General features: G+C 35.2%; 1 protein-coding gene and 1 pseudogene across 3 annotated transcripts in view; one reads left to right on the forward strand and one right to left on the reverse strand.

The window, feature by feature from the left end:
- Positions 1-26,014, forward strand: part of Trip11 (thyroid hormone receptor interactor 11) — a 70,712-nt gene that overhangs the window by 39,741 nt on the left and 4,957 nt on the right. For all 3 annotated transcript variants that reach the window (XR_013343791.1, XM_026394203.2, XM_077800317.1), the window contains exons 17-20: positions 13,970-14,051; positions 22,958-23,072; positions 23,472-23,588; positions 25,115-25,259. Coding sequence is in view for 2 of the 3 variants with exons in the window: in XM_026394203.2 (XP_026249988.2) it covers positions 13,970-14,051; positions 22,958-23,072; positions 23,472-23,588; positions 25,115-25,259 (459 nt within the window). In the remaining variant the exon portion in view is untranslated. The remainder of the gene's footprint in view (positions 1-13,969; positions 14,052-22,957; positions 23,073-23,471; positions 23,589-25,114; positions 25,260-26,014) is intronic.
- LOC113186720 (COMM domain-containing protein 8 pseudogene) lies at positions 15,259-15,743 on the reverse strand (annotated as a pseudogene).

The raw sequence follows: 26,014 nt of genomic DNA on the forward strand, positions 1-26,014 counted from the left end.
TAGAAGGAGGTGGAAAAGCAGAGGTACTGTCAAAACAGAAGAGTGACTTGGACATTAAGGAGGCAAGCAGGCAAAAACCATTGAAACATGGATACCAAAGGAGAACCTAAGTAAGTTGGCCTAAATCCAGCAGAAGAAAGGAAATATGGGATTTTTATAAATAAAAACACCCAGTAAGTTATGAGGTAATTTTCCTCAGAATAACTTGATTTGAGGCAGATTACCACCAATTAAAAGCCCTCTACTTTGTAAGAATTGGCTAGCTTAGAAACCAAGTCTAGTGGATATGCCTGGAAATAAGCAGCAAGGAAACCATACGTTCTAAAGCTCTATTGCAGGCATTTGACAGCAGAGTCTGTGTTAGCCAATCCTTTCTTATTATATTTGCCATTTATAACAATTCTAAAGTACGTGGGTATTAGTTCCATTTTATAAGGTAAAAAAACTGAGATTTGAACTCTGATCTCTTTACTCATGCCCGAAGTTATTGATCTTTATACATTATTACATTCTTGTCAGGAAAATGGTTGTATATAGTCTGACTTTATCTTTTGTTCTGGATACCTTCACCTTCCTGGAAGATATGGTAGTATCATCTATTTTGTTCCCTCACAGTTGAAATGACTGCTTTACTAAGAGATATGTTATTTTTTGGGAAAAATTCACTTAGATGGAAGGCCATTACAGTTTAGCATCATATGGAACACATATGGCAGTCCAGAGGGGGGACACTGATCATCTCTGGGGCTGGGGATGTGGCTCAAGCGGTAGCGCACTCACCTGGCATGCGTGTGGCCTGGGTTCGATCCTCAGCACCACATACAAAGATGTTGTGTCCGACGAAAAACTAAAAAAATTCATCTCTTAGGGCTAGGCTCATGGAGTTAAAAAGGTGAGTTCTGAACCAACTCATTATCTGTGCCATGCTCCCATGTTATCTAAGGCCATGCATTCCCTTTTAGACAGCCACCTGAGTAATTTGCAAAAGATTATAAGATTTTTGTTGTAGTTGGTAAGGATGCCAGAGTCCTTGCAGTATTTAGTACTTGTTCGATTCCCATTTAAACTCCCAGTGGTAGAATCTTTTCAGATTTTCTTGATCATGTCTGATTGGACTTAGGTGGACTAGTTTCCTATTCATGTAAAAAAATTACAATTCACTGGTGCTGTGGCCTACACCTACAATCCCAGCTACTAGGAGGCTGAGGCAGAAGGATTGCAAATTTGAGACAAGGCTTGGCAATTTAGCAAGACCCTCTCTCAAAATCAACTAAGAAATTTAGACAGGGCCAGGGATGTAGCTTAATGATAGAGTAATTTGCAGTAGATTATAAAAAAACCCTTGGGTTTTATCCCCAGTATTTCAAAAAGATTACAATTTTTACTCATCATCACAGTATAAGAACTTTGGACTTAATTTGTGGAATCAGTATTAGCCACAAGGAAAAAAAAAAAAACTGTGCCATGAGGCTTGTACACATGGTATTTGAAAAGCAGGCAGGAGGCCAGAGTCACACAGACAAGAAGGGAAGTAAAGCTGCAGTGGGTTCTGTCTTTTAAGTTTTTTCCTCTCTTCCCCTAGCAATGGGGATTGAACTCTGGCATGCTAGGCAAGTGGCTCTACTGCTGAGCTATATCACCAGCCCTTTAAATTATTCTTGCCTTTTATAGCCTCCTGTAAGTCTGTTTTCTTATATTACCTAAGTGTTTAATACCACTTTTATATCTCTAAACACACAAATGTGATTTTCTCAAAACTGTACTATTGATCTGATAATATAAATAAACCTTTGATTGGCTTACTTATTTCAAAAAGCATTATTGTATACTTCTTTCATAAATCATTAAGTACTTTAAATGTTGATTGATGTTGTAATACTGTACTTTATTTTTAACACTAAACTTGGCCAGACAGCAGAAATTTTTGCCAGGAGAAACAATTTTGAAAAAGACAGATTGGGTTTTGTTGCGATGAAGTACGTAGAGATTTCAATGTAGAGGCAAAGTATTGTTTTACTTCTAAGCATTTGTACACTAATGATTAGTTGATAGGCAGTTTCAACATTTAAACAATATTAGGAAACTTGTTTTAAAAAGTGGTGTTTTATTCACAATGGTTGATTTTTATCACTGCTATCAGAGATGAGATGTTTTAGTCTAGTCAAACAAAAGAGAATGGTTGCATATGACACCAGTATCAAAACACCAATATCATGCTCATGATTTCAGCCCTTCTTAGAGTGCATAATTATTATGCCCTGAACATTCAGCTGGGATCATGAGTTGAGGGTATTTATAGGCCTTGTATGAAAAATGTAAGGGTAGATGCTTTATTGGGCATTAGCTACTTAATGAGAACCAATCACTTTGTGTTAGGTGCTGTGTAGCATATTAGAGAGATCCCTTTTTACAAGGAACAAAGGAAACTATATATAGCACAGATACACCATGAGTTAAGACAGTGGCACACAATAGTGATCATATGACAGTGTGCATTTAGTTTCTCTAGAACCTATTAAGGGTCAGGCAGCATAATGTGGAGGAAAGGAACTTGAGGTAGAGCCTTACACCACTAGTAGGTTCTTTTTCTTCTTCTTTTTTTAAAATTTGTTTTAATTAGTTATACATGACAGTACAATGACCTTGACATATCATACATTTGAATCAGATGGGATATAATTTCTCATTTTTCTGAGTGTACAGGTTGCAGAATCACATTGGTCATGCAGTCACATATATACACACAGTAATAATAATGTCTGTTTCATTCTACTATCCTTCCTATCTCCCCAACCCCTCCCCTCCCCTCCCCTCACTTCTCTGTAGGTTCTTATTCTTACAAAGAATAAGAACTATTTAAAACTGTGAGAACTGTTGAAAACTGACTTACATATTCCCCGATATACCTCTCGAGTAACAATAAAAGGAAACCCTAAGGTCCTATGAGTACTATATTTTAATACATAGTGTTGACTGGTAGAAGGGTTACTATTATTCTTTTTTTTTTTTTTTTTTTTTTTTTTAAATTTTTTAATTTATTTTTTAGTTCTCGGCGGACACAACATCTTTGTTGGTATGTGGTGCTGAGGATCGAACCTGGGTCGCACGCATGCCAGGCGAGCGCGCTACCGCTTGAGCCACATCCCCAGCCCTACTATTATTCTTTATTTTTGGAATTATTTCACCTGAAGGCATGCTTTTTCATTTGTAATTTGAAAAAGTTTAAGAAGACTTATTTCACATACCACATTATATTTGTTTTTTCAAACTCAGATAGGACTGTGTCTTTATTGAGTATATTTAGATCCAGAATTTTCATAAAATTGTTATTGATGAGATATACACATCAGTGTAAACCTAGACTGTAGCTGAACCATTAAAAGATGTATTATCTCGCTGTCATCCTTTTTTCACTTCTACCATCATCCTTGAGATAAATTCCTGCTTAAATGAAAATGATTGGATAAATAATTAGCAAATGATAGTTCTTGTTTCAGTAACTTTTACTTAAAAGAGTGGTGAATTTTATGATATGCAAAGAAAAACAAATTTCATATGCAGTACAAATTTAGTTCTAAGTTGGGAAAATGTTTTTGGTCTATCTGCCAGTTTATACCTCTATTTTAAAAGGTTCCAAACTACTGTGTCCTGCCCCCTCCCCCCCCACACTTTAAAAGAAAGCTTTTTTTTTTTTTTTTAAAAAAAAGTCTTCTTCAGAGTTGAGAATGGAAAATTTCCTTAGAATATTTTTAAAAAGAAAATCTGAAAGAATGTATAAAATGAGTTCCAGTAAAAACTTACTATAATATGAAGCTTAAAACCATTTTAAAACTACAAATATAAAAGAAGCTTAAAATGTTTTTCATGGAACTACCTTTGCGGAGCTTTATGATAGAGTTTTTGTTTTAAATAAAGACATTCCGTTTTCTAGGACATGATTTATACAAGAAAACATATAATGACTTGTTGACCATAGGCCAAATACATTCCCAGACGCTTTGTTACCCAAACCTTTGAGGGATTTCTTTATAGATGTTTTTGGCAGAAGTGGTGATTTTAGAGGAAACATATAAGAAGTACCAGATGCAGTGTTCTGAATTGCCATAAATGGTTAAAAAGTTATTTGTGATGATATAAACATATGGGTATACTAGACAATGCCAAATTTGAATTAAGAAAAAAAAATATATATATATATATAATTTAGGGAAATAATTAAGCTCTTTTCAACTTAATATTTCCTCTTTTTTTTTTTTTTTTTAATCAGTGTTTGAACCCATGGATATTTAACCACTGAGCCATATCCCTAGCTTTTTTATTTATTTTGAGACCAGTCTCACTAAGTTGCTTAGGTCCTCACTAAATTACTGAGGCTGGCTTTGAACTCGGAATCCTCCTGCTTCAGCCTCCAGAGCCACTGTAATTACAGGTGTGCACCACCTCGTCTGACCTTAATGGTTATTTTTTTTTTGGTGGGGGGTGCTGTTTACTGGGGATTAAACCCAAGGACAGTTAACCATTGAGCCACATTCCCAGCCTTTTTTATTTTTTGAGACAATGTCTCACTGAGTTGCTTAAGGCCTTGCTAAGTAGCTGAGGCTGGCTTTGAACTTGTGATCCTCTTGCTTCTGCCTCCTGAGTTGCTAGGATTACAGGCATATACCACTGTATCCAGCCTTAATGAGTACATTTTTAAGTATGTTTGCCTAGTATTAGTATCTTAAATGAACTATGTTTTAGAAATTTTAGTATTTCAAAAACAATTAGTATAAAGGAAAAAGTAAATTATGTACTAGTGAGAATGTTTTGAGTTAACATTTTTTATGCTTTCTCTTTCTATAGATATGAATAATTCAGAACATAAATAATTTATTATTTTCTTTTTCCCAGATATTCTCCCTTTTTAGAGAAAATCATTCCTTTTTAAAAATATTTTTTGTTTTAGGTGGATGGACACAATATCTTTATTTTATTTATTTATTTTTATGTGGTGCTGAGGATTGAAATCAGTGCCTCGAATGTACAAGGCAAGCGGTTTTCCACTGAGCTACAACCCCAGCCCCAGAAAAATCATTCTGTATTTATCAAATATTCATTTTTTTATCTTCTGTATACCAAACACTGCAGTAGGCATTGGAGTTAACAAAGACAGGGACAAAGGTCTACTTCAAGAGATTGACAGGCAGAAAAGGGAAGACAACATGTGTCAAGTAGGTGCAACCCTTTCTCCTTAGTTTGTGGTATGAAGGGCTGTTGGGTATAGGAGACCCTACGAGAGTGAAAACTAGGTACAATTAAGTAGTAAGAAGTTGCTGAAAAGCATTCCAGACAGGAGGAGAAACTCACATGAGTTAGTATAATCCAATAACTGGCCAAAGACATGTTTGCCTAATAATAACCAAGTGCAGTGTACATGTGAATGCACGTGTGTGGGGAGGCAGGATGTAGTTTGATGTGGGGGCTGGGAAGGTGGAGTTATTAGAAATGGGTTGTTGCATGGAGAAATGAAACTCTTAAGCATGGATCACAAACACAAGTTGTCAACTGGGCCAGAATGAAAATATGAGAGCAAAGGAAGAGGATAGAGACTGATGAGTTGAAGTTTTTCTTATGGGGACAGCAGATTTTTAGCTCTGCACAAGCATATGGTCCCATTGTTGATAAATCTCCAATCTTTCAAGAGATATTGGAAATCTGGATGTTCATTTGAAATATCCCCATTTGTTAATGTGACAACTAATTTGCATTTTCATAAAAACCCTGTGTGGGCTGACCAGAACACTTCTTTGAGCTGAATATAGTCCATCCAGCTGATTTGTAATAGGGAAATATTACAGTAATATTGCTTTTCTCTGACAAAATTGCAGTCCTTTCTTTTGGGATTTGGCTAGTCTGTGTAACCTTTTTAAATCAAATACTACGTAACTTGACTCATTCACTCTTAAACAGCTTTTCAGTTCCAGTATGGAAAACATAGTACAAATTATGCTCTACCTAGGGAGAGCACTTGCCTAGCATGTATGAGGCATTGGGTTCCATTCTCAGCCCTGCATATGAATAAGTGAATAAAATAAAGGTCCATCAACAGTTAAAAAATATTTTTAAAAAAATATAGTACAAATTATCTGCATTCATAATAAAGGGTGAGGGAGGAAAATGGAGAGGGAGAACAGATTTGGTCATATTAAAAATTTTATGTAAAATCTTTCATCAGGGTACAGTGGTGCATGCCTGTTATCCCAATGACCCAGGAGGCTGAGTCAGGAGGATTACAAGTTTGAGGCCACAAATTAGTGAGGCCATAAGGAATATATTAGTGAGATTCTATCTCAAAATAAGAAGGGCTGGGGATGTAGGGTTATCGGTAAAATACCCTGGGTTCAATCCACAGTATCCAAAACAAACCAAAAAAAAAAAAAAACTCTTTCAAGTATATACACTAATAATAGAGTAATTCCAAATAACCAAATAAATAATTCAACAGACCTTGTTATATTATTTTGGTTTAATCACAGATTATAATCCAGTGGAATTCAAATTAGTGAGGTTATAATGTATTTATAAAATTTCTTCAAGTTCATTTTTAGGAAGTTAACTTTTTACTCTGCAATCAATAATTATGATTATGGGACAAAAAAGAAGTAACCATGTACTCTAGACCTTAAAATTACATGTCTAAGAGGGGTGATAAGAATTGAGTTAAAAGGCAAAGCAGATGCTAATGTATCTCAACTTCAAATTATAAATAGATAGGATATTTGTAAAAAAATATATTATTTGGTGTAGTAGTATAGTGGTCTTGTATACATTGAAATTCTATAATAAAAAGACTACCTAATTTTCCTTTGGTTATATTTAATGAATAAGTGAAATTTCTTTATATTAGATTTAATATTTTATTAGGTTTAAATTTATTTTCAAGATTGCCATTGAAAATAGGACACCAGACCAAATTTGTTTACTGACATTTAAATATATAAATGAAATTAGCTTTATAATATTTTTTTCTTCCTTCTGTTGACCCCTTTGTTGTAGTTCTTAAAGATGAAAAATATGGGGGCTGAGGTTGTGGCTCGGCGGTAGAGCACTCACCTAGTACGTGTGAGGTATTGTGTCCCACTACAACCAAAAATTATTTTTTTTAAATATGAAAACTATGCCAAATGGAGGGAAAAATCACAAAATATTAGCATTAACTAAAATGTAACGTATGTTTGATATTGATTAGGGCTGCTGAAAGATGAACTCCTCATTACTTATTTTAAGAAATCAGGTGAATGAGTACTGATGTTTTATGTAGGATTCTACTGTTTAGAAAATCCACATTTGATTATTCAGTTAATTCTCTCAAAATCCTTTGAGATAAACATGTTCATTTTTCAAAAAAGCAACAACATCTGATCCTAATGATAGGACCATGGTTTATATTCAGGTCTTGGACTCAAGTTCTGGGCTTTGTGTATTGTTTTCAGTCAAGTGACTATTCAGTAGAGCTGACGTGGGTCTTGTCCATAGGATGAGATTAGACGTGAGATATCTAAATGACTTTGTAAGGAGTGTGATCACAAAATGAGAAGTTATGATATGCTGATTTACTGTAATTACACTTTGTGTTTGATTTTAATTTTAAATCAAGTGATGAAGACTGTGGCTCTGTCTATAGAGTTTTGAAAACCCCACTGTGGAAGTTTAGTGTGTCCTGTGCTCAGAGTCACACTCTCCCCAGACTAGTCAATCTTTCGTATTGCTTAACTTGAACACACCCCTTCTCCACTCTAACTTCTTTTTTTTTTTTAACAAAAAATACTTTTACTGAAAAATACAAATCATATTTTTACAATAAATATTATAAATCCATTAATTGTTCATAAATAAAATGGTGTTTATGTCATTATTCTGCATCCCCAAAGGCCTGCTGCATGGCATCCAACGTTATCAATCCACACTCTTAAGTTTCCTAATTCAGCCCAACTTTTTAACTTCTGGACAGTATCTGCCCATTCCATTTTAGACTCATGGCTGTTTATCACATTTCTCTGATAAATATTTTAAAAGGCTAATTTAATATAAACATTAAATTATATAGACATAAACTCAACTATAGGTTAAAGTCTTGCTAATTCTACACTAAAACCACCATCCACCCTTGCAGAGACTCTTCATTAACATTTAGCAGTTTGGTATTATTCTTTCAGACTTTTCTTTGAATATACCAATATATAGATATCTATTGTGTGCTCTTATTTCTCTGTATATTTACACAAACATATACCGATACACAATTGAAAACATGTACATATTTATATGCTGTGTGTATATGGGTATAGACTTTAAGTAATATTTTAAATGCTGTATTTATTTCTGCTATTTATTTCACAACAACTTATGAATATAGTACACACATAACTATATATAGGTTTATTTCACTTTTTTTATTTTTTTTTATTTTTTTAATTTTTTAATATTTATTTCTTAGTTCTCGGTGGACACAACATCTTTGTTGGTATGTGGTGCTGGGGATCGAACCCGGGCCGCACGCATGCCAGGCGAGCGCGCTACCGCTTGAGCCACATCCCCAGCCGCTATTTCACTTTTTTTAAATTGATTTTATTTTTTTAAGTACATGATAGCTAAATTCATTACAATTCTTATTACACATATAGAGCACAGTTTTTCATATCTTTATTTATAAAGTATGTTCACATCAATTTATGTCTTTATACATGTACTTTTTTTTGCATTACAATTCTTATTACACATATATACCACAATTTTTCATATCTCTGTATATAAATATGTTGACACCCAATTCGTGTCTACATACATGTACTTTGGATAATGATGTCCATCACATTCCACCATCCTTGCTAATCCTCTGCTCCCTCCCTTTCCCTCCCACCCCTCTTCCCTATCTAGAATTCATCTATTCCTCCCATGCTCCCCCTTCCTACCCCACTATAAGTCAGCCTCCTTATATCGGAGAAAACAGTTGGCATTAGTTTTTTTGGGATTGGCTAACTTCACTTAGCATCAACGCCACCCATTTACCTGCAAATGCCATGATTTTATTCTCTCTTATTGCTGAGTAATATTCCATTGTGTATATATGCCACATTTTTCTTAATCCATTCATCTACTGAAGGGTATTTAGGTTGGTTCCACAGTTCAGCTATTGTGAATTGTGCTGCTATAAACTTTGATGTGGCTGTGTCCCTGTAGTATGCTGTTTCTAAGTCCTTTGGGTATAGAATGAGGAGAGGGATAGCTGGGTCAAATGGTGGTTGCATTCTCAGATTTCCAAGGAATCTCCATACTGCTTTCCATATTGGCTGCAACATTTACAGTCCCACCAGCAGTGTATGAGTGTGCCTTTTTCCCCCGCATCCTTGCCAACACTTTTGGTTGTTTGTCTTCATAATAACTGCCATTCTGACTGGAGTGAGATGGTATCTTAGAGTAGTTTTGATTTGCATCTCTAATTGCTAGAGATGATAGACATTTTTCATATATTTGTTGATTGATTGAATAACCTCTTCTGAGAAGTGTCTGTTCATGTCTTTGGCCATTTATTGATTTGGTTTTTTTTTTGTGTTTAGCTTTTTGAGTTCTTTATATACCCTAGAGATAAGTGCCCTATCTGATGTGTGAGGGGTAAAGATTTGCTTTTACTCCCAAGATGTAGTCTCTTTATTCACCTCACAGATTGTTTCTTTTGCTGAAAAGACACTTTTTATTTGGGTCCATCCCATTTATTGATTCTTGGTTTTAATTCTTGCACTCTAGGAGTTTTATTAAGGAAGTTGGGGCCTAATACTACATGATGGAGATTAGGGCCTACTTTTTCTTCTATTAGACGCAGGGTCTCTGGCTGTATTCCTAAGTCCTTGATCCATTTCCCACTCTAACTTCTAAAGAATCCTTTTGGCGTGTGAGGTTATTTCACAGGAATATTGTATTTGGCTTAAAGTCATTTCTAAATGGTGCTATTTGCCTACCCGTGTAAATGCAGTTCAAATTGTGGTTTGAGTTAGTCTTCAGTTTTTAAAGAGAAAATTCAGAATCTCTGATGGGAGGAGAGTAAATGTTCCTGGAGAAAAAGAGGTGCCTCTGGAGACCTTGGAAGTGGGTGGTTGCCTTTTTCTAGCCTCTCAGTTAACACATTTCTTTCAACCCTTTTCCCTAAATTCTGACTTTGTTCTTTTTCTGGACACAAATATCAAAATACATTTAAACTATTCCTTGAATTTGAAAAGCCTTTTGCATTCTGTGTCACATTAGCTCAGGAACTAACCACATATTTTAATAATGGTTTAAGAAATTTTATTCTTGAGATTTTGGCCTTAAATTACATTTTGATTTTCTAACTTATTTTGCTAAAATTGTGTACATCAAAATCTACTCAGAATCTGATACTTTGTATCAGAATCTGTTCCATGAATTTTACTCTGAAAATGTCTGTCATTCATTTTTGTTTGTTTACTTGAGATGGGTCTCTCCATCTCCTTGTTGTTCAGGCTGGCTTCCAAATCCTGGGTTCAAGGGATCCTCCTGTCTCAGCCTTCTAAGTAACTGACACTGTGAGCATGCACCACCATACCCAGTTCATTTTTTTTTCTCTCTTAAAAAAGAGAATAGTGTAGTTTTATATTCAGGTTATGATCTAATAAAATACTGTTCAATAGAAATAGACTGTGAACCATACATAATTTTTAAGTCTTTAGTGACTACATTAAATCAATAAAAATATACAGATTTAAATAATTTTGATAAATATGACCCAGTATACCCAAATTATTATCATTTTGACAAATAATTGGCATAAAATTATTAGTTATAGAGAAAGTTAGCTAGGAGAAGGGAAATTTCAGAGAAGAACAGGGCGATGAAGTTTGACCTCTGTTTCTCTGCTCCCTCTCTTTACCGGTAGGGAGGAGCAGAGGAGAACAGATGAGAAGACCCTGCCCATCTTCACTCAGGCTCCTTCTGCAGCTTGTGGGTGGGATGGTTAAGTCAGAACAGTAATGAGGCTAACTTACTTATTTGCTCTTCTTCCTCTGAAGAGTCAAGAGTTCTCTTCCCATTCAGAATGTAGTGTTAGAGCCAAGCACAATGGCACACGCCTGTAATCCCAGCACCACAGGAAGGAGAGGTAGGAGGATCACAAATTCAAGCCAGCCTGGGCAACTTAGTGAGAACCTGTCTCAAAATAAAAAGGGCTGGGGAATGCACCTCAGTGGTAAAGTAACTCTAGGCTTAAGCTCCAGTATCAGAAATAACAATGAGAATAATAATAATAAAAAAAAAGTAGTGCAAGAAAAGGCCCCAAAAGCAATCACATGCTCATAGAATTCATACACAGATAAAGGATCTAAAATAAAATGTTGCCCAGATTGGCAATTTATACTTTAATAAAGAGTACTTTCTTCCCTTTCTCCTTTCCCCCTTTTAAATCCAAGTTTAAATTCCTTGGAAAGATAGGAAAGGAGAAGTTTATAGTAGATTTTCCAAACACAAACCTTGCTTTTATAATATGGTTATGGCAACCGCCTCCACTTTGATAAAGTTAGCCTATTTACATGAATGGTATGGTATTTTGCAATTTGGAAAAACCACAAACTGTTGCAGACAGTTAAACTGGTATTTTATATTTGTATTTAGTATTGTTAAATGAGAATTTTAGGCTTTGTATAGGACAGAATGAAGGCATAACACAGCCAGACCTAATCTGTAAGGCCAGAGAAAGCTTCTTGAGGAAGTGAGTTGCGAACTGCAATATGAAGGGTAAGCAGGAGTTAATAGGCAGTACTGATGGAAAAGAGCTTTCCAGGCAGAAGAAAAAATGTGTAGAAATGAGCCAGGAATATACCATACATTTATGGTCAGTTGATTTTTGAGAGCGTGTTTGGAGGTTCTAGCAGGGGAGCTCAGCTACTCTATACCCTTGACCAAAGAATGGTCCTCTTCAACTGAACACACAGCTTCAGGAAGGATGCACGGGGAGTAGTGAGGGGGGAAGGGACAACCTAGCCAGCCAGATCAGCCCTGGTGATCAATGTGGGTGATAGATGTTGTGGCCAGATTGCCCTCACATCCAAGGTAAGTTGATTTTTGAAAAGGGTGCCAAAAAGGATAGTGTTGTTTTTTTTTTTTTCACCATGTGGTCTTGGGTCAATTGGATATTCCTGAAGAAAACAATGAAGTTAGACCCTTGACCTCCTGCTGCCAGGTTTCTGTTCTCATGACTAAAAGGCTCAGGGGTCACTCCAGGAAAACTGGGCTAACTGGGCTGCATGAAATAACCACACAAGAGACACAAATACCTTTTTCTTTGGGGTCCCTGTGTCGGCTCCTCTGACCTTAAGGGTCCGCACGAAGAGAGAGAGAGAGAGAGCACGTGCTGACCCCTTTTATTGAGGAGAAGCTATTCAAATGAGGCAAGGGGCCAGGTTTCAGGGGGCTGAGTCTATCTTCATGATGTCCACTGTCAGCAGGTTGACTGACACCTGGGTGGGCCACACCCAAGGGCACAGTAAGAGAAGGGGACACACACAAGGCATTTCCATGGAAGATTCTACCCTAAACAGGGCAAGGGGTTATATTACAAAGGAACAGGTGAGCGTAGCTTCACCCATGGGGCTGTAGCAAGACACACCCATGCACGAGACACTGACCCTCTAACCCAAGAAGGGTAGGGGAAGCTCTGCCACATTTTTCTGGCTGAGTGCCTCAGCACCCAGCTGGGAAGTGTGACTCAGTAAGGTTGGTCTCCCACACCTGCCTCTTTACAAAAATTAATTTGAATATGGATCAAGACCTAAATTTTAAAATCAAACTGTAAAACTCTTTAAGACAGAAGTAAGTCTTCATGGTCTGGATAAGGAATACTATCTTAGCACGAGCAACAAAATAAATAAATTGGACTTCATCAAAATTAAAACCTTTGGTGTTCAAAGGATACCATTAACAAAGAGAAGTAACTCATACATGAGGAAAAAAATTTTTGCAAGTCATGTATCTGATAAGGGAACTTATATACAGCTACTGCTGGGAAAATGCATAAGTCGATAGAGTAGGTTTGTGAAAAGAGGTCAGAGACTAGTGATTGGATGTGTTTCCTGATTTGCAAAGTAGAGCTCTATTGTTACAAACTATTTCATTTCTTTCAAAATGAAAACATGTAATCTTCCTTTCAATTAGTAAGCATCTCTTTCAACTCACACTATCCACTTTCGAAGTAACAGGTATAAACTCCATGTTCAACTGCGAATTTCTTAGTCCAGGAATCCTTGGCCCTGTGTTATGATTAGCATGTGCCTCACGTGTGGTAGGCAGACACTCTACCACTGAGTTACAACCCCAGCCCAGATTTTGCTTACTTTTTAAATAAGAATTTAAAAATAGTCCAAGCATCCTTCTAAATCAGTCATAAACTGTTGTAATAGTCTGAATTGTATTTTATGATTTCCTTACCCTTGAATACTTTGCCCTGTTCTATCAACTGTGTCTTGAGCCAAAGACTTAGTTGTGCAGAACTCTTACTCAACTCACCAAAACCAGAATCCAGCCAGGAAAATAGAAAAATGAAAATATGAAATTGATCTTTCTATTTCCTCCTATTAAATAAGAGTTGCTCTGGAAATGTTTTGTGCAAGGAAATAGTGATGAAAATTTCTTTGATATTAAGTTTCTAGAGGATGGAAATCTTTTGTGAGTTTAAAAAAATTTTTTAAGGAATCAGATATTTAATTGGGGGAAACCATATGGAATAATGCATTCCCAGGCTTCTTGCTTATTTCCTAGAGAGCCTGGATTCCTGAACCACAGATGAGATGGAGGTAATTGAATATTCCCAATTAGAATAGGGTGTATTTTCAAAGTTCATAATAAAGACCTTATAAGTATCATTATGTGTCTGCCCAAACTATTTTAATCAGTTAATAGCTATCTTTATTCACATATTTTAAACCAGATGAGCTCCGAAAAGAAATGCTGGACGATGCCCAAAAGAAATTGACGAATTTGGTAAACAGCACAGAAGGAAAAGTGGACAAGTAAGCTTTTGCCTTTTAACGTTTGTATATTTTATAGAGATTGCTTTTATGGTAAAAACAACTTATAAATGTAGATCTTTATAATATGACTAGATTTTAAGAAGTCTTTTCTTTTTCTCATATGATGAGATGAGTGAGATAGTTTGGTTTTTTTTTTTTTTTTGAAACATGACACTTTTTATTTGTTCAGAACACTTATTTTTAAAGTTAGCTGAGGTTAAAAATTTTCTGGTTTCCAATGTAATTTGTAACATCCAAAAGTGATAAGTTCTTTATTAAGAATTTATAACAGGGGCTGTGGATGTGGCTCAAGCGATAGCGTGTTCGCCTGGCATGTGTGCGGCCCGGGTTGGATCCTCAGCACCACATACAAACAAAGATGTTGTGTCCACTGAAAACTAAAAAATAAATATTAAAAATTAAAAAAAAAAAAAGAATTTATAACAAAACGGACCTGTAGATAGTCAGTCTTACCTGATACCCCAATAACGATATATACACTATACAATGACATCTAATCAGAACACAGTCTCCCAACCAGACATGGAAATGCAGAAATAGCAATGTTATTTTCATTTCTGTGTGTTCCAGATTTTAGATCATAGAATCTAAAAATTCACATAAATTTTGAATTGTTTTTTCATGTCTGATAAAGACTTTTCTCTAAGAAATTTTTTAATCTTATAAAAAATTTTATACTCTTTTCTTTGAAATATGAGAAAGATATGAAATCTCCTGAGTTATAAGTGCAGTTTATACATTCTTTTAAAAAGTTATTCTTAAATACCACAAATTAATTATATATCCATAATACATGTCTTTTCTAGTCACATAATTTTTAAATAATATTCAAGTATGTTGTGCTTCTGCATGTTTACATTACTTTATAAGCTACTTTTACCTTTCAATAAAATTTTATCTACACAGATTTCTCAAATATTTAATAAATGAGACAAAACAATCATTATGAAAATATAAACTGCAACTACATATTTTTCATCTTTCATTTTGTCTTTTTCCTATCTACCAAGTAATTTCCTGTTCCTTAGGGAGGCTGGTAGACTTTTATCTTTCAAATCTCAGCTCTGCTGCCCTCTCAGCCTGGTGTAGAGTCAATACATCTCAGTGGTCTTGAACACACAGCATTCACTCTGCCATATCAAGTGTTGCAGTGCCATCTGATAGCATTGGTAGCCATTATTTCTTGTTATTTCAACTGCAGAACCACCTTATTAGCTGCTTCCAAGGAATTTATTAGATTCTGCAGCTCTTCTTTACTCATTTCAACCAAATATGGTTTTACTTCACCATTTTCTTTTACATCTAGATGAAGGTTTAAGAGTGGCATTTGTAAAGTAGCAATCTTGTCACTAGAAAGTACAAGCTTTAACTGCCAATCAAAATCCTGTAACTGTGCAGAAGAAATATCAACTATTTCCTTTAAAAGAACTTGCTTGATTTCATCTTTCCTACTTTTCAAGCATTTCATGATAGCTTCTTGATGAGATGAATTCAAATGATTCAATTGCTGAAGTGTCTCTTCATTGGATAAATTTTTACCAACTAGAGCTTTAAAAATTTTGGTAACATTTTCTAAAACATTCATCCATTGAAGTAGCTGCACGCCCAGCTGGGGGGACGGGGGTGCAGCTTCTGCAGCCCCCACAAAGACGTCCCCTCTTCCGGCTCCATCCCTGGGCGAAGAGTAAGGTAGTTTTAATGAGGGTCAATATAACTTGCCTCCTTTTTTTTTTTTAAGTACATTTTCCCCAACGTTCTTTTTCTTTTCTTTTTTTTTTTCCTATTTTTTTCAATTGGTTATTCAAAACATTACAAAGATTGCGGAATCACATCGGTTACACATCCACATTTTTACATAATGCCATAATAGTTACTGTTGTATTCTGCTACCTTTCCTATCCTCTACTATCCCCCCTCCCCTCCCCTCCCATCTTCTCTCTCTACCCCATCTACTGTAATTCATTTCTCTCCTTATTTTTTTTCCCATTCCCCTCACAACCTCTTATCTGTAATTTTGTATAACAATGAGGGTCTCCTTCCATTTCCAAGCAATTTCCCTTTTCTCTCCCTTTCCCTCCCACCTCACGACTCTATTTAATGTTAATCTTTTCCTCCTGCTCTTCCTCCCTGCTCTGTTCTTGGTTGCTCTCATTATATCAAAGAAGACATTTGGCATTTGTTTTTTAGGGATTGGCTAGCTTCACTTAGCATAATCTGCTCTAATGCCATCCATTTCCCTGCAAATTCCATGATTTTGTCATTTTTTAGTGCTGCGTAGTACTCCATTGTGTATAAATGCCACATTTTTAAATCCATTCATCTATTGAAGGGCATCTGGGTTGGTACAGTCCAGCTATTGTGAATTGTGCTGCTATGAACATCGATGTAGCAGTATCCCTGTAGTACGCTCTTTTAAGGTCTTCAGGGAATAGTCGGAGAAGGGCAATAGCTGGGTCAAATGGTGGTTCCATTCCCAGCTTTCCCAGGAATCTCCATACTGCTTTCCATATTGGCCGCACCAATTGGCAGTCCCACCAGCAATGTACAAGAGTACCCTTTTCCCCACATCCTCACCAGCACTTGTTGTTGTTTGACTTCATAATGGCTGCCAATCTTACTGGAGTGAGATGGTATCTTAGGGTGGTTTTGATTTGCATTTCTCTGACTGCTAGAGATGGTGAACATTCTTTCATGTACCTGTTGATTGATTGTATGTCCTCCTCTGAGAAGTGTCTCTTCAGGTCTTTGGCCCATTTGTTGATTGGGTTATTTGTTTTCTTATTGTTTAATTTTTTTGAGTTCTTTGTATACTCTGGATATTAGGGCTCTCTCTGAAGTGTGAGGAGTAAAAATTTGTTCCCAGGATGTAGGCTCCTTGTTTACCTCTCTTATTGTTTCTCTTGCTGAGAAAAACCTTTTTAATTTAAGTAAGTCCCATTTGTTGATTCTTGTTATTAACTCTTGTGCTATGGGTGTCCTGTTAAGGAATTTGGAGCCTGACCCCACAATATGTACATCGGAGCCAACCTTTTCTTCTATCAGACACATAGTCTCTGATTTGATATCAAGGTCCTTGATCCATTTTGAGTTAACTTTTGTGCATGGCGAGAGAAGGGGATTCAGTTTCATTTTGTTGCATATGGATTTCCAGTTTTCCCAGCACCATTTGTTGAAGATGCTATCCTTCCTCCATTGCATGCTTTTAGCCCCTTTATCAAATATAAGAAAGTTGTAATTTTGTGGATTGGTCTCTGTGTCCTCTATTCTGTACCATTGGTCCACCCGCCTGTTTTGGTACCAGTACCATGCTGTTTTTGTTACTATTGCTCTGTAGTACAGTTTGAAATCTGGTATCGCTACACCTCCTGATTCACACTTCCTGCTTAGAATTGCTTTTGCTATTCTGGGTCTTTTATTTTTCCATATGAATTTCATGATTGCTTTATCTATTTCTACAAGAAATGCCGTTGGGATTTTGATTGGCATTGCATTGTACCTATAGAGACCTTTTGTTAATATCACCATTTTGATGATGTTAGTTCTGTCTATCCATGAACAGGGTATATTTTTCCATCTTCTAAGATCTTCTTCTACTTCTCTCTTTAGGGTTCTGTAGTTTTCATTGTATAGATCTTTCACCTCTTTTGTTAGGTTAATTCCCAAGTATTTTTATTTTTTTTTGAGGATATTGTGAATGGGGTGGTTTTCCTCATTTCCAGTTCAGAAGATTTGTCGCTGATATACAGGAATGCCTTTGATTTATGCATGTTGATTTTATATCCTGCCACTTTGCTGAATTCATTTATTAGCTCTAATAGTTTCTTTGTAGACCCTTTTGGGTCTTCTAGGTATAAAATCATATCATCCACAAATAGTAATAATTTAAGTTCTTCTTTTCCTATCTTAATGTCTTTAATTTCTTTTGTCTGTCTAATTGCTCTGGCCAGTATTTCGAGAACTATATTGAATAGAAGTGGTGAGAGAGGGCATCCCTGTCTTGTTCCAGATTTTAGAGGGAATGCCTTCAGTTTTTTTCCATTTAGAATGATGCTAGCCTGAGGCTTAGCATATATAGCTTTTACAATGTTGAGGTAAGTTCCTGTAAATCCCTAGTTTTTCTAATGTTTTGAACATAAAGGGATGCTGTACTTTGTTGAATGCTTTTTCTGTGTCTATCGAGATGATTTTATGGTTCTTATCTTTAATTCTATTGATGTGGTGAATAACGTTTATTGATTTCTGTATATTGAACCAGCCTTGCATCCCAGGGATGAATCCTACTTGATCATGGTGCACGATCTTTTTGATATGTTTTTGTATACGATTTGCCAGAATTTTATTGAGGATTTTTGCATCTAAATTCATTAGGGATATTGGTCTGTAGTTTTCTTTCTTTGAGGTGTCTTTATCTGGTTTGGGAATCAGGGTGATATTGGCCTCATAGAATGAATTTGGAAGTTTTCCCTCTTTTTCTATCTCCTGAAATAGATTGTGGAGTATTGGTATTAGTTCTTCTTTAAAGTTCTTGTAAAACTCTGCTGTATATCCATCCGGTCCTGGCCTTTTCTTGGTTGGTAGTCTTTTGATGGCTTCTTCTATTTCCTCACTTGATATTGGTCTGTTTAGTTTGTCTATATCCTCCTGACTCAATCTGGGCAGTTCATATGTCTTAAGGAATTTATCGGTTCCTTCACTATCTTCTATTTTATTAGAGTATAGGGTTTCAAAATAATTTCTAATTATCTTCTGTATTTCTGAATTGTCTGTTGTGATGTTGCCTTTTTCATCCCGTAAGCTAGTAATTTGGGTTCTCTCTCTTCTTCTCTTTGTTAGCGTGGCTAGTGGTCTATCAATCTTATTTATTTTTTCAAAGAACCAACTTTTAGTTTTGTCAATTTTTTCGATTGTTTCTTTTGTTTCGATTTCATTGATTTCAGCTCTAATTTTAATTATTTCTTGCCTTCTACTGTATTTGCTGCTGATTTGTTCTTCTTTTTCTAAGGCTTCGAGGTGTAGTGTGAGGTCATTTATTTGTTGGCTTTTCTTTCTTTTAAGGAATGAACTCCATGAAATGAATTTTCCTCTTAGTACTGCTCTCATAGTGTCCCAGAGATTCCGATATGTTGTGTCTGAGTTTTCGTTTACCTCTAAGAATTTTTTAATTTCCTCTTTGATGTCTTCTGTAACCCTTTGTTCATTCAGTAGCATATTGTTTAATCTCCATGTGATGTAGGATTTTTCCTTTCTCATTTTATTATTGATTTCCAATTTCATTCCATTATGATCAGATAAAATGCATGGCAGTCTCTCAACTCCTTTGTAATTGCTAAGATTTGCCCTGTGACATAATATATGGTCTATTTTTGAGAAGGATCCATGTGCTGCTGAGAAGAAAGTGTATCCGCTTGATGTTGGGTGGTATATTCTGTATATATCAATTAAGTCTAAGTTATTAATTGTATTATTGAGCTCTATGGTTTCTTTATTCAACTTTTGTTTGGAAGATCTGTCCATTGGTGAGAGAGGTGTGTTAAAATCTCCCATGATAATATTGTGTTGTGGTCTATTAGACTCTTGAACTTGAAACGAATTTGTTTGATGAACGTAGCTGCACCATTGTTTGGGGCATATATATTAATGATCGTCAAGTCTTGTTGGTGTATGGTTCCCTTAAGCAGTATGTAGTGTCCTTGTTTATCCCTTTTGATTAACTTTGGCTTGAAGTCTTATTTTATTTGATACAAGTATGGACACCCCTGCTTGCTTCCGGGGTCCGTATGAGTGATATGATTTTTCCCAACCTTTCACCTTCAGTCTGTGTATGTCCTTTCCAATCAGATGAGTCTCCTGTAGGCAGCATATTGTTGGATCTTTTTTTTTAATCCATTCTACTTGCCTATGTCTTTTGATTGGTGCATTTAAGCCACTAACATTTAGGGTTACTATTGAGATATGGTTTGTATTTCCAGCCATATTTGGTTATGTTTGTTACTTAACATGATTTGTTTTTCCTCTATGCTTAGTTTTTCCTTTACTGTACTCTACCTCCTGCTGTTGGTTTTCATTGTTATTTTTCATTTCCTCTTCCTGTAATGTTTTGCCAAGGATGTTTTGAAGAGCTGGTTTTCTAGCTGCAAATTCTTTTAACTTTTGTTTATCGTGGAAGATTTTTATTTCATCTTCAATCCTGAAGCTTAATTTCGCTGGATACATGATTCTTGGTTGGAACCCTTTTTCTTTCAGCGTTTGAAATATGTTGTTCCAGGATCTTCTAGCTTTCAGAGTCTGTGTTGAAAGATCAGCAGTTACCTGATTGGTTTACCCATAAATGTAATCTGCTTCCTCTCTCTTGTGGCTTTTAAGATTCTCTCCTTATTCTGTATGTTGGGCATCTTCATTATTATGTGTCTTGGTGTAGATCTCTTATGATTTTGTACATTCAGTGTCCTGTAGGCTTCTAGTATTTGGACTTCTTTTTCATTCTTTAAGTCTGGGAAGTTTTCTAGTATTATTTCATTGAATAGATTGCTCATTCCCTTGGTTTGGACCTCTGTACCCTCTTGTATCCCAATAACTCTTAGGTTTGGTTTCTTGATGTTATCCCATAATTCTTGGATGTTCTGCTCATGATTTCTTAACATTCTCGCTGAGCTGTCTATGTTCTTTTCAAGTTGAAAAACTTTGTCTTCGTTGTCTGAAGTTCTATCTTGTAAGTGTTCTACTCTGCTGGTAATAACTCTCATTTGGGTTTTTAATTTGGTTTATTGTTTCCTGCATTTCCAGGATTTCTGTTTGTTTATTTTTTATATCCTCTATCTCCCTATAGAGTTGATCTTTTGCTTCTTGGATTTGTTTATGCAATTCATTGTCAAAGTGATTTTTCATTGTCTGAATTTGATGTTTAATGTCTTCCTTGAGACTCCAGATCATCTGAAGCATGTATATCCTGAACTCTTTGTCTGACATTCCATCAGCTGCAGATATTACCTCATCTAATGTTGAATTGACCTGTATTGTTTGTGGTCCTTTCTTTCCTTGTCTTTTCATACTGCTCATGATTCTTTCTAGCTTTGTGAAACTGTTGTGCTAATGTTTTTCCCCTTTTATATTTGTATTGTTCTTGTATAGCTCCAAAATCCCTCTTTTGCAGAGAAAGACAATGTTAACAGATCCCAATATCAACAGTACATTATCTAAGCACAAGTTTTCATTATTAATACATTTATAGTTAGATTCTAAGACTATAGATATTGGTTTTAATTATTACTTAAGAATATATTCATTAGTTTCATAAAAGGCGTACCGTATCTGATGGCATATAGAAAACTTAATTTCAGACGAAGGATGTTATACTTAGAGGGAAAGGAGTGAGGGTATGAGGTTAAACTAACTTAGCACCTTTGGAGAACTCTAACCACTAGACTGGTAATTTATGGAAGAATGTATAGACTCAACCTCCTATCTATTTAGATAGTTACCCTATGTATAGATAGCAAAAGTTAGGAGATTGAAAGTGGGATAGAGAGAATAAGAATTAAAAAAAAGAAAAAAAATAACAAGGAAGAAAAGAGAAATAAGAGGAGGAAAAGGGAAGTAAGATAGAAATAAAGAAAAAAAGTGGGGGGGAGGGTGGGGTATATGCAATTCCTCTATATTATATTACTTTGGTAATTTGGTTGTTCATGCACAGTTCTTGGTTTCACATATGCTAAAGTTGTGGAAGAGAGAGAAGAAAAGAGAAAGAAAGAGAAAAAAAAGTCTCTCAGAACACTGTTTTCCTTGCTTCCAGTAGGTGGCGTTGTCTATTCCTAGCTTGAGCCTCTGTATTCAGGGTGGTGGGTATAGCCAGTGTGAAAGGAAATGAGCTTCCACCTGTATCTTCCCTACTCTAGTCTCTGAGGTAGAAACCAGGTGCCAGTACAGTTGTTGTTTTGCGTTGATAGCTACAACCCCCAAAAGCTTGTGGGAAATATTTTGAGTTATCGCAGCTAAGGGTGAGGGAGTTGGAAACCGGGTACCTGGATCAGCCGAGAACCATGCTGGTAGCCACACCCCCTTTGATGAGTTTTAAGGGTTGATGGGCTTCCTCCAGATTAGCACTCGGGGCGGGGCCGGACTTCCTCCTCCGGTCTGGCTGGGCGCCTGGTGCGTCTTCCTCCTCTGGTCTCGTTCTTTTTCTTAAAATCATATGGAAGAGTTAAAACATCACCCCAATGTGAAGTACTTAAAAATGAAAAAAATTTTCTTTTACTATTTTTTCTCCCTTTATTGTCTTTAAATGTCAGTTCCCTTGTATATGATACTGAAATTTTAAAATCTAACAATCCCCCAAACTTATGTGTGCTTGGCATGACTTTTTATTGTATTTCTAATCTCTATCAATATTAGAAAACATTTATAAGAACCAGACTTAAAAAGTATGATTTGTTGAACATATCTTGCCCAAACATATTAAGTCTAGGTATATATGCAATAATATTTAATATTCTTAATATTATTATTAGCAATGTTTTGATAAATGTGAATGGAGAAATATAATAGATAAACACAAGAACAGTTGTTGCCACTTAGTTGTCTACTTCAGGTGAGCGCCAGTCCATTCAGGCACTGAGCATCACTAATGAGGCATCTCCTCTGGTGGTCATTGGGTTAAAGAAAATGGGCGACTCATAAATGATGTTTTAAAAGGCATGCATTTTGGATTGTTAGAAATATTCTGAATTAAACTTGTCAAATTTTTTAAAAAGCTAATTTAATGTATTTTATTGTTCAGTCTTTTGTTATTAAATATAATTATTTAAGTGTAATTAAATGTTTATCTGTCTAGTGTTTGGGTACACTCCATGTGGAGATGGCTTGAGCTGTTTCTGCCTTTATTTTCATAGAGTCCTCATGAGAAACCTTTTTATTGGTCATTTCCATACCCCAAAGAGTAAACGTCATGAAGTGTTACAGTTAATGGGAAGCATCCTGGACATTCAAAAGGAGGAAATGGAGCAGGTAACTGGACAGTAAAAGCTATTCTGAATGCATTTACAACTAAAAGAATACCATTGTAGAAAATTGTTTCCTTTTATTATATTTAACTTTTACGTAAACTAATTTTCTCAGTTATGTGGAAATGGAATCATTTTATCCTAAACTGTATTAGTTAATACATTTTCTAACTTATTAGTCAACTTTATTATTACTGCATTGAAATTTTAAGATCTAACAATCCCCCAAACCTTTATGGGTGCTTGGCATGACATTTTATTGTACTTGTAGCCTCTGTCAGTATTAGAAAATATTTACTAGGAACCAAACTCAGAAAGCATGATTTGTTGAAATCATGTGAAAGCAATTCATATTTTTCTTTACTTGTATTGATAATATTTTTGTTTTAAAATAATCTTGCAGTTGTTGAATGAAGATTATGGTGGTGTTACAAAGTGGATGACTAGTTGGCTTGGAGGAGGATCGAAAAGTGTCCCCAACACACCTCTGAGACCAAATCAACAATCTGTGCTTAATAGTGTAAGAATCAGTTTTATTCTTGTGGAATATGAATGGTGAAATGATTGTATATCACACTCATTTGCAAACAATCAGATTTATTCTTTGGGTTGTTTCATACAACTCTTTTTTATTTTGGAGTTGTGGAAACTGAGATCCAGTGAGGTTTGGTTTAAGGATGATAGGCCAGTTTGAACTACTTTATTTTGCATATATGTTTCATTTTAACTTTTTATTCAGTTCTTTTATTTTTCAAAGTATTAAAGCATTCTTTGTGTATTTTTGTGGTTGGGGGATCAAATCCAGGACCTTGATCATGCTAGGCAAGCGCTCTCGCTGAGCCACATCCTCAGCCGTCATTTCTTTGTTTGATCATGCTGCCGCCATGAAATAACAACATTCTTAAATGCCGAATCTTTATTATATTCACATATGTGTGTTTCAAGATCTTGAGCCAGTGATATTTACTGAGCACCTGTAAATATCATATATTTGTTGTATACCAAACTTGTAAGCTTTGGGGATACATCTGCAAAGCTGATAGACTAGGTATCTGCCCTGAACAAACTAACATTCTGGTAGGAGCAGGCAGTTAACAAAAATGAAAAGATTTAGTGCCTGGTATACAGTAGACTTTAGGTGGATGTTAATTGAATTAAATAGCACTATAGAATATAGGGCTTTTTCTTTTATTTTTGTAATTAAAAGGACACAAAAGATAGGAAGACCCTGTTTTATTTGGATGACAGAATTTAATCTAAAAGAAAGATATATGCTACAATATTATTTTAACTTGATCATGTTACTAATCTTTTGCCTATTATTCATTGATTGCATTTTTTTTTTTTTTTTTTGGTGCTGGGAATTGAACACTCAGGGCCTTGTTGCATGCAAGACAAGCACACTATCACTGATTGGATCTTAATTTAGGAAATCATGTTTAAAGACTGGGGGTTCTGGTAGAGCACTTGCCTAGCATGCATGAGGCCCTTGGTTCAGTCCCCAGTACTGCTGGAAAAAGGGGACTTATTTTTAATGAATGTTTTCCATTGATAAAATTTTATGTTTTGCCAGGCATTGCTGTTATACATCTCTAATCCCAGTGACTTGGGAGACTGAGGCAGGAGAATGGCAAGTTCAAGGCTAGCCTCAGCAAGGCCCTATCTCAAAATTTAAAAAAAATTAAAAGGGGGTTAAAGCACACCTGGATTCAATCCCCACTACCATAGGGGGAAAAAAATAAGAGAAGAAAAAAGACTGACGTCTAAGTGTCATTAATGGCACTTAGTTAGCTAAATCTGACAGTAAGGTGTTTGAAACAGGTGTTGTCACAAAGATTATTTACTGAATTGTAAAAAATTCTGTAAAAACAGTGTATCTAAAGTGCTGCATTTTCATTTGTCCATAAAGCTGATTTGTTAAAAAAAAAAGAGAAAGATTGACATAGCATGATCAATTTTTAATTAAAATAGCTGGTATGTTTTCTTAGTTACAGTAAATGTAATTTTATTATCTAGTCTAATGTAACCAAAAGATTTTTTTCTTAGTCTTTTTCAGAACTTTTTGTTAAATTTCTGGAAACAGAATCTCATCCGTCTGTTCCACCACCAAAACTTTCTGCTCATGCCATGAAATGTCTAGACTCACCAGGAAGGAGAGAGCAAGGTGCAAATGTACCAGGAAGTTTTAAAGGTAAATGCAAATACTTATTTTTTTCTCAAAGTGAAAAATAGAATGTCTAACTGATGATTTTGCTTTTAGTGATATTGACTAAATTTTTAGTGCTTTTAAAAACATTAATACTGCTTTCAAAATTCCAATAAGGCTTTATATATTGTAGCAGTCTGATATTTAATTGGCTTAGATTAATTTAAATAGTATGAAATATTTTTCCTTTGTATTTCAGAATAATTCTCTCTTTACATAAGCCTCTTTGAATTATTCTTCTGGAAATGATGGTGAACTGGTTAAAACTTTTGCCTGTTAAACTGTTTGCCTTTCTCACTAATGGTGCTTATTACTAATCAGAGTCAGATGTGTAGCTTTTTTTTCCCTTTGAAAATTGAAGTGTCACTTGGCATATGTATAAGATCAGGTCAGAAAACTGACTCATTAAACTATTTTTTATTAGAAGATCTTTCTGAAGTTTTTATATTTTAATATAGATGTGCATTTTAGTGTAGATTAAAGATGTATGTTATTATGTACTCTTTAGTTTGTATCACATACCATATACTTAAATTTGGATAAAATTATTTATAGAATTTTAAAAGCTTAATATGAACAAATATCTCTTACTTTTTGAACTTTTTTCTTCTCATTTTTTCCAAACTTTTATAGAAAAAGATAAATAAAATTTATATAAAATTTTTCCATTGATAAAAGTTATTTTTTGTTTAGGTTTGACTACCAAATTCAGTGAAAAGTCATTACTTTTTCCAAGAGGT

The sequence above is a fragment of the Urocitellus parryii genome, chromosome 6 (genome assembly GCF_045843805.1).
Source record: "Urocitellus parryii isolate mUroPar1 chromosome 6, mUroPar1.hap1, whole genome shotgun sequence".
In the NCBI taxonomy this organism is placed as follows: domain Eukaryota; kingdom Metazoa; phylum Chordata; class Mammalia; order Rodentia; family Sciuridae; genus Urocitellus; species Urocitellus parryii.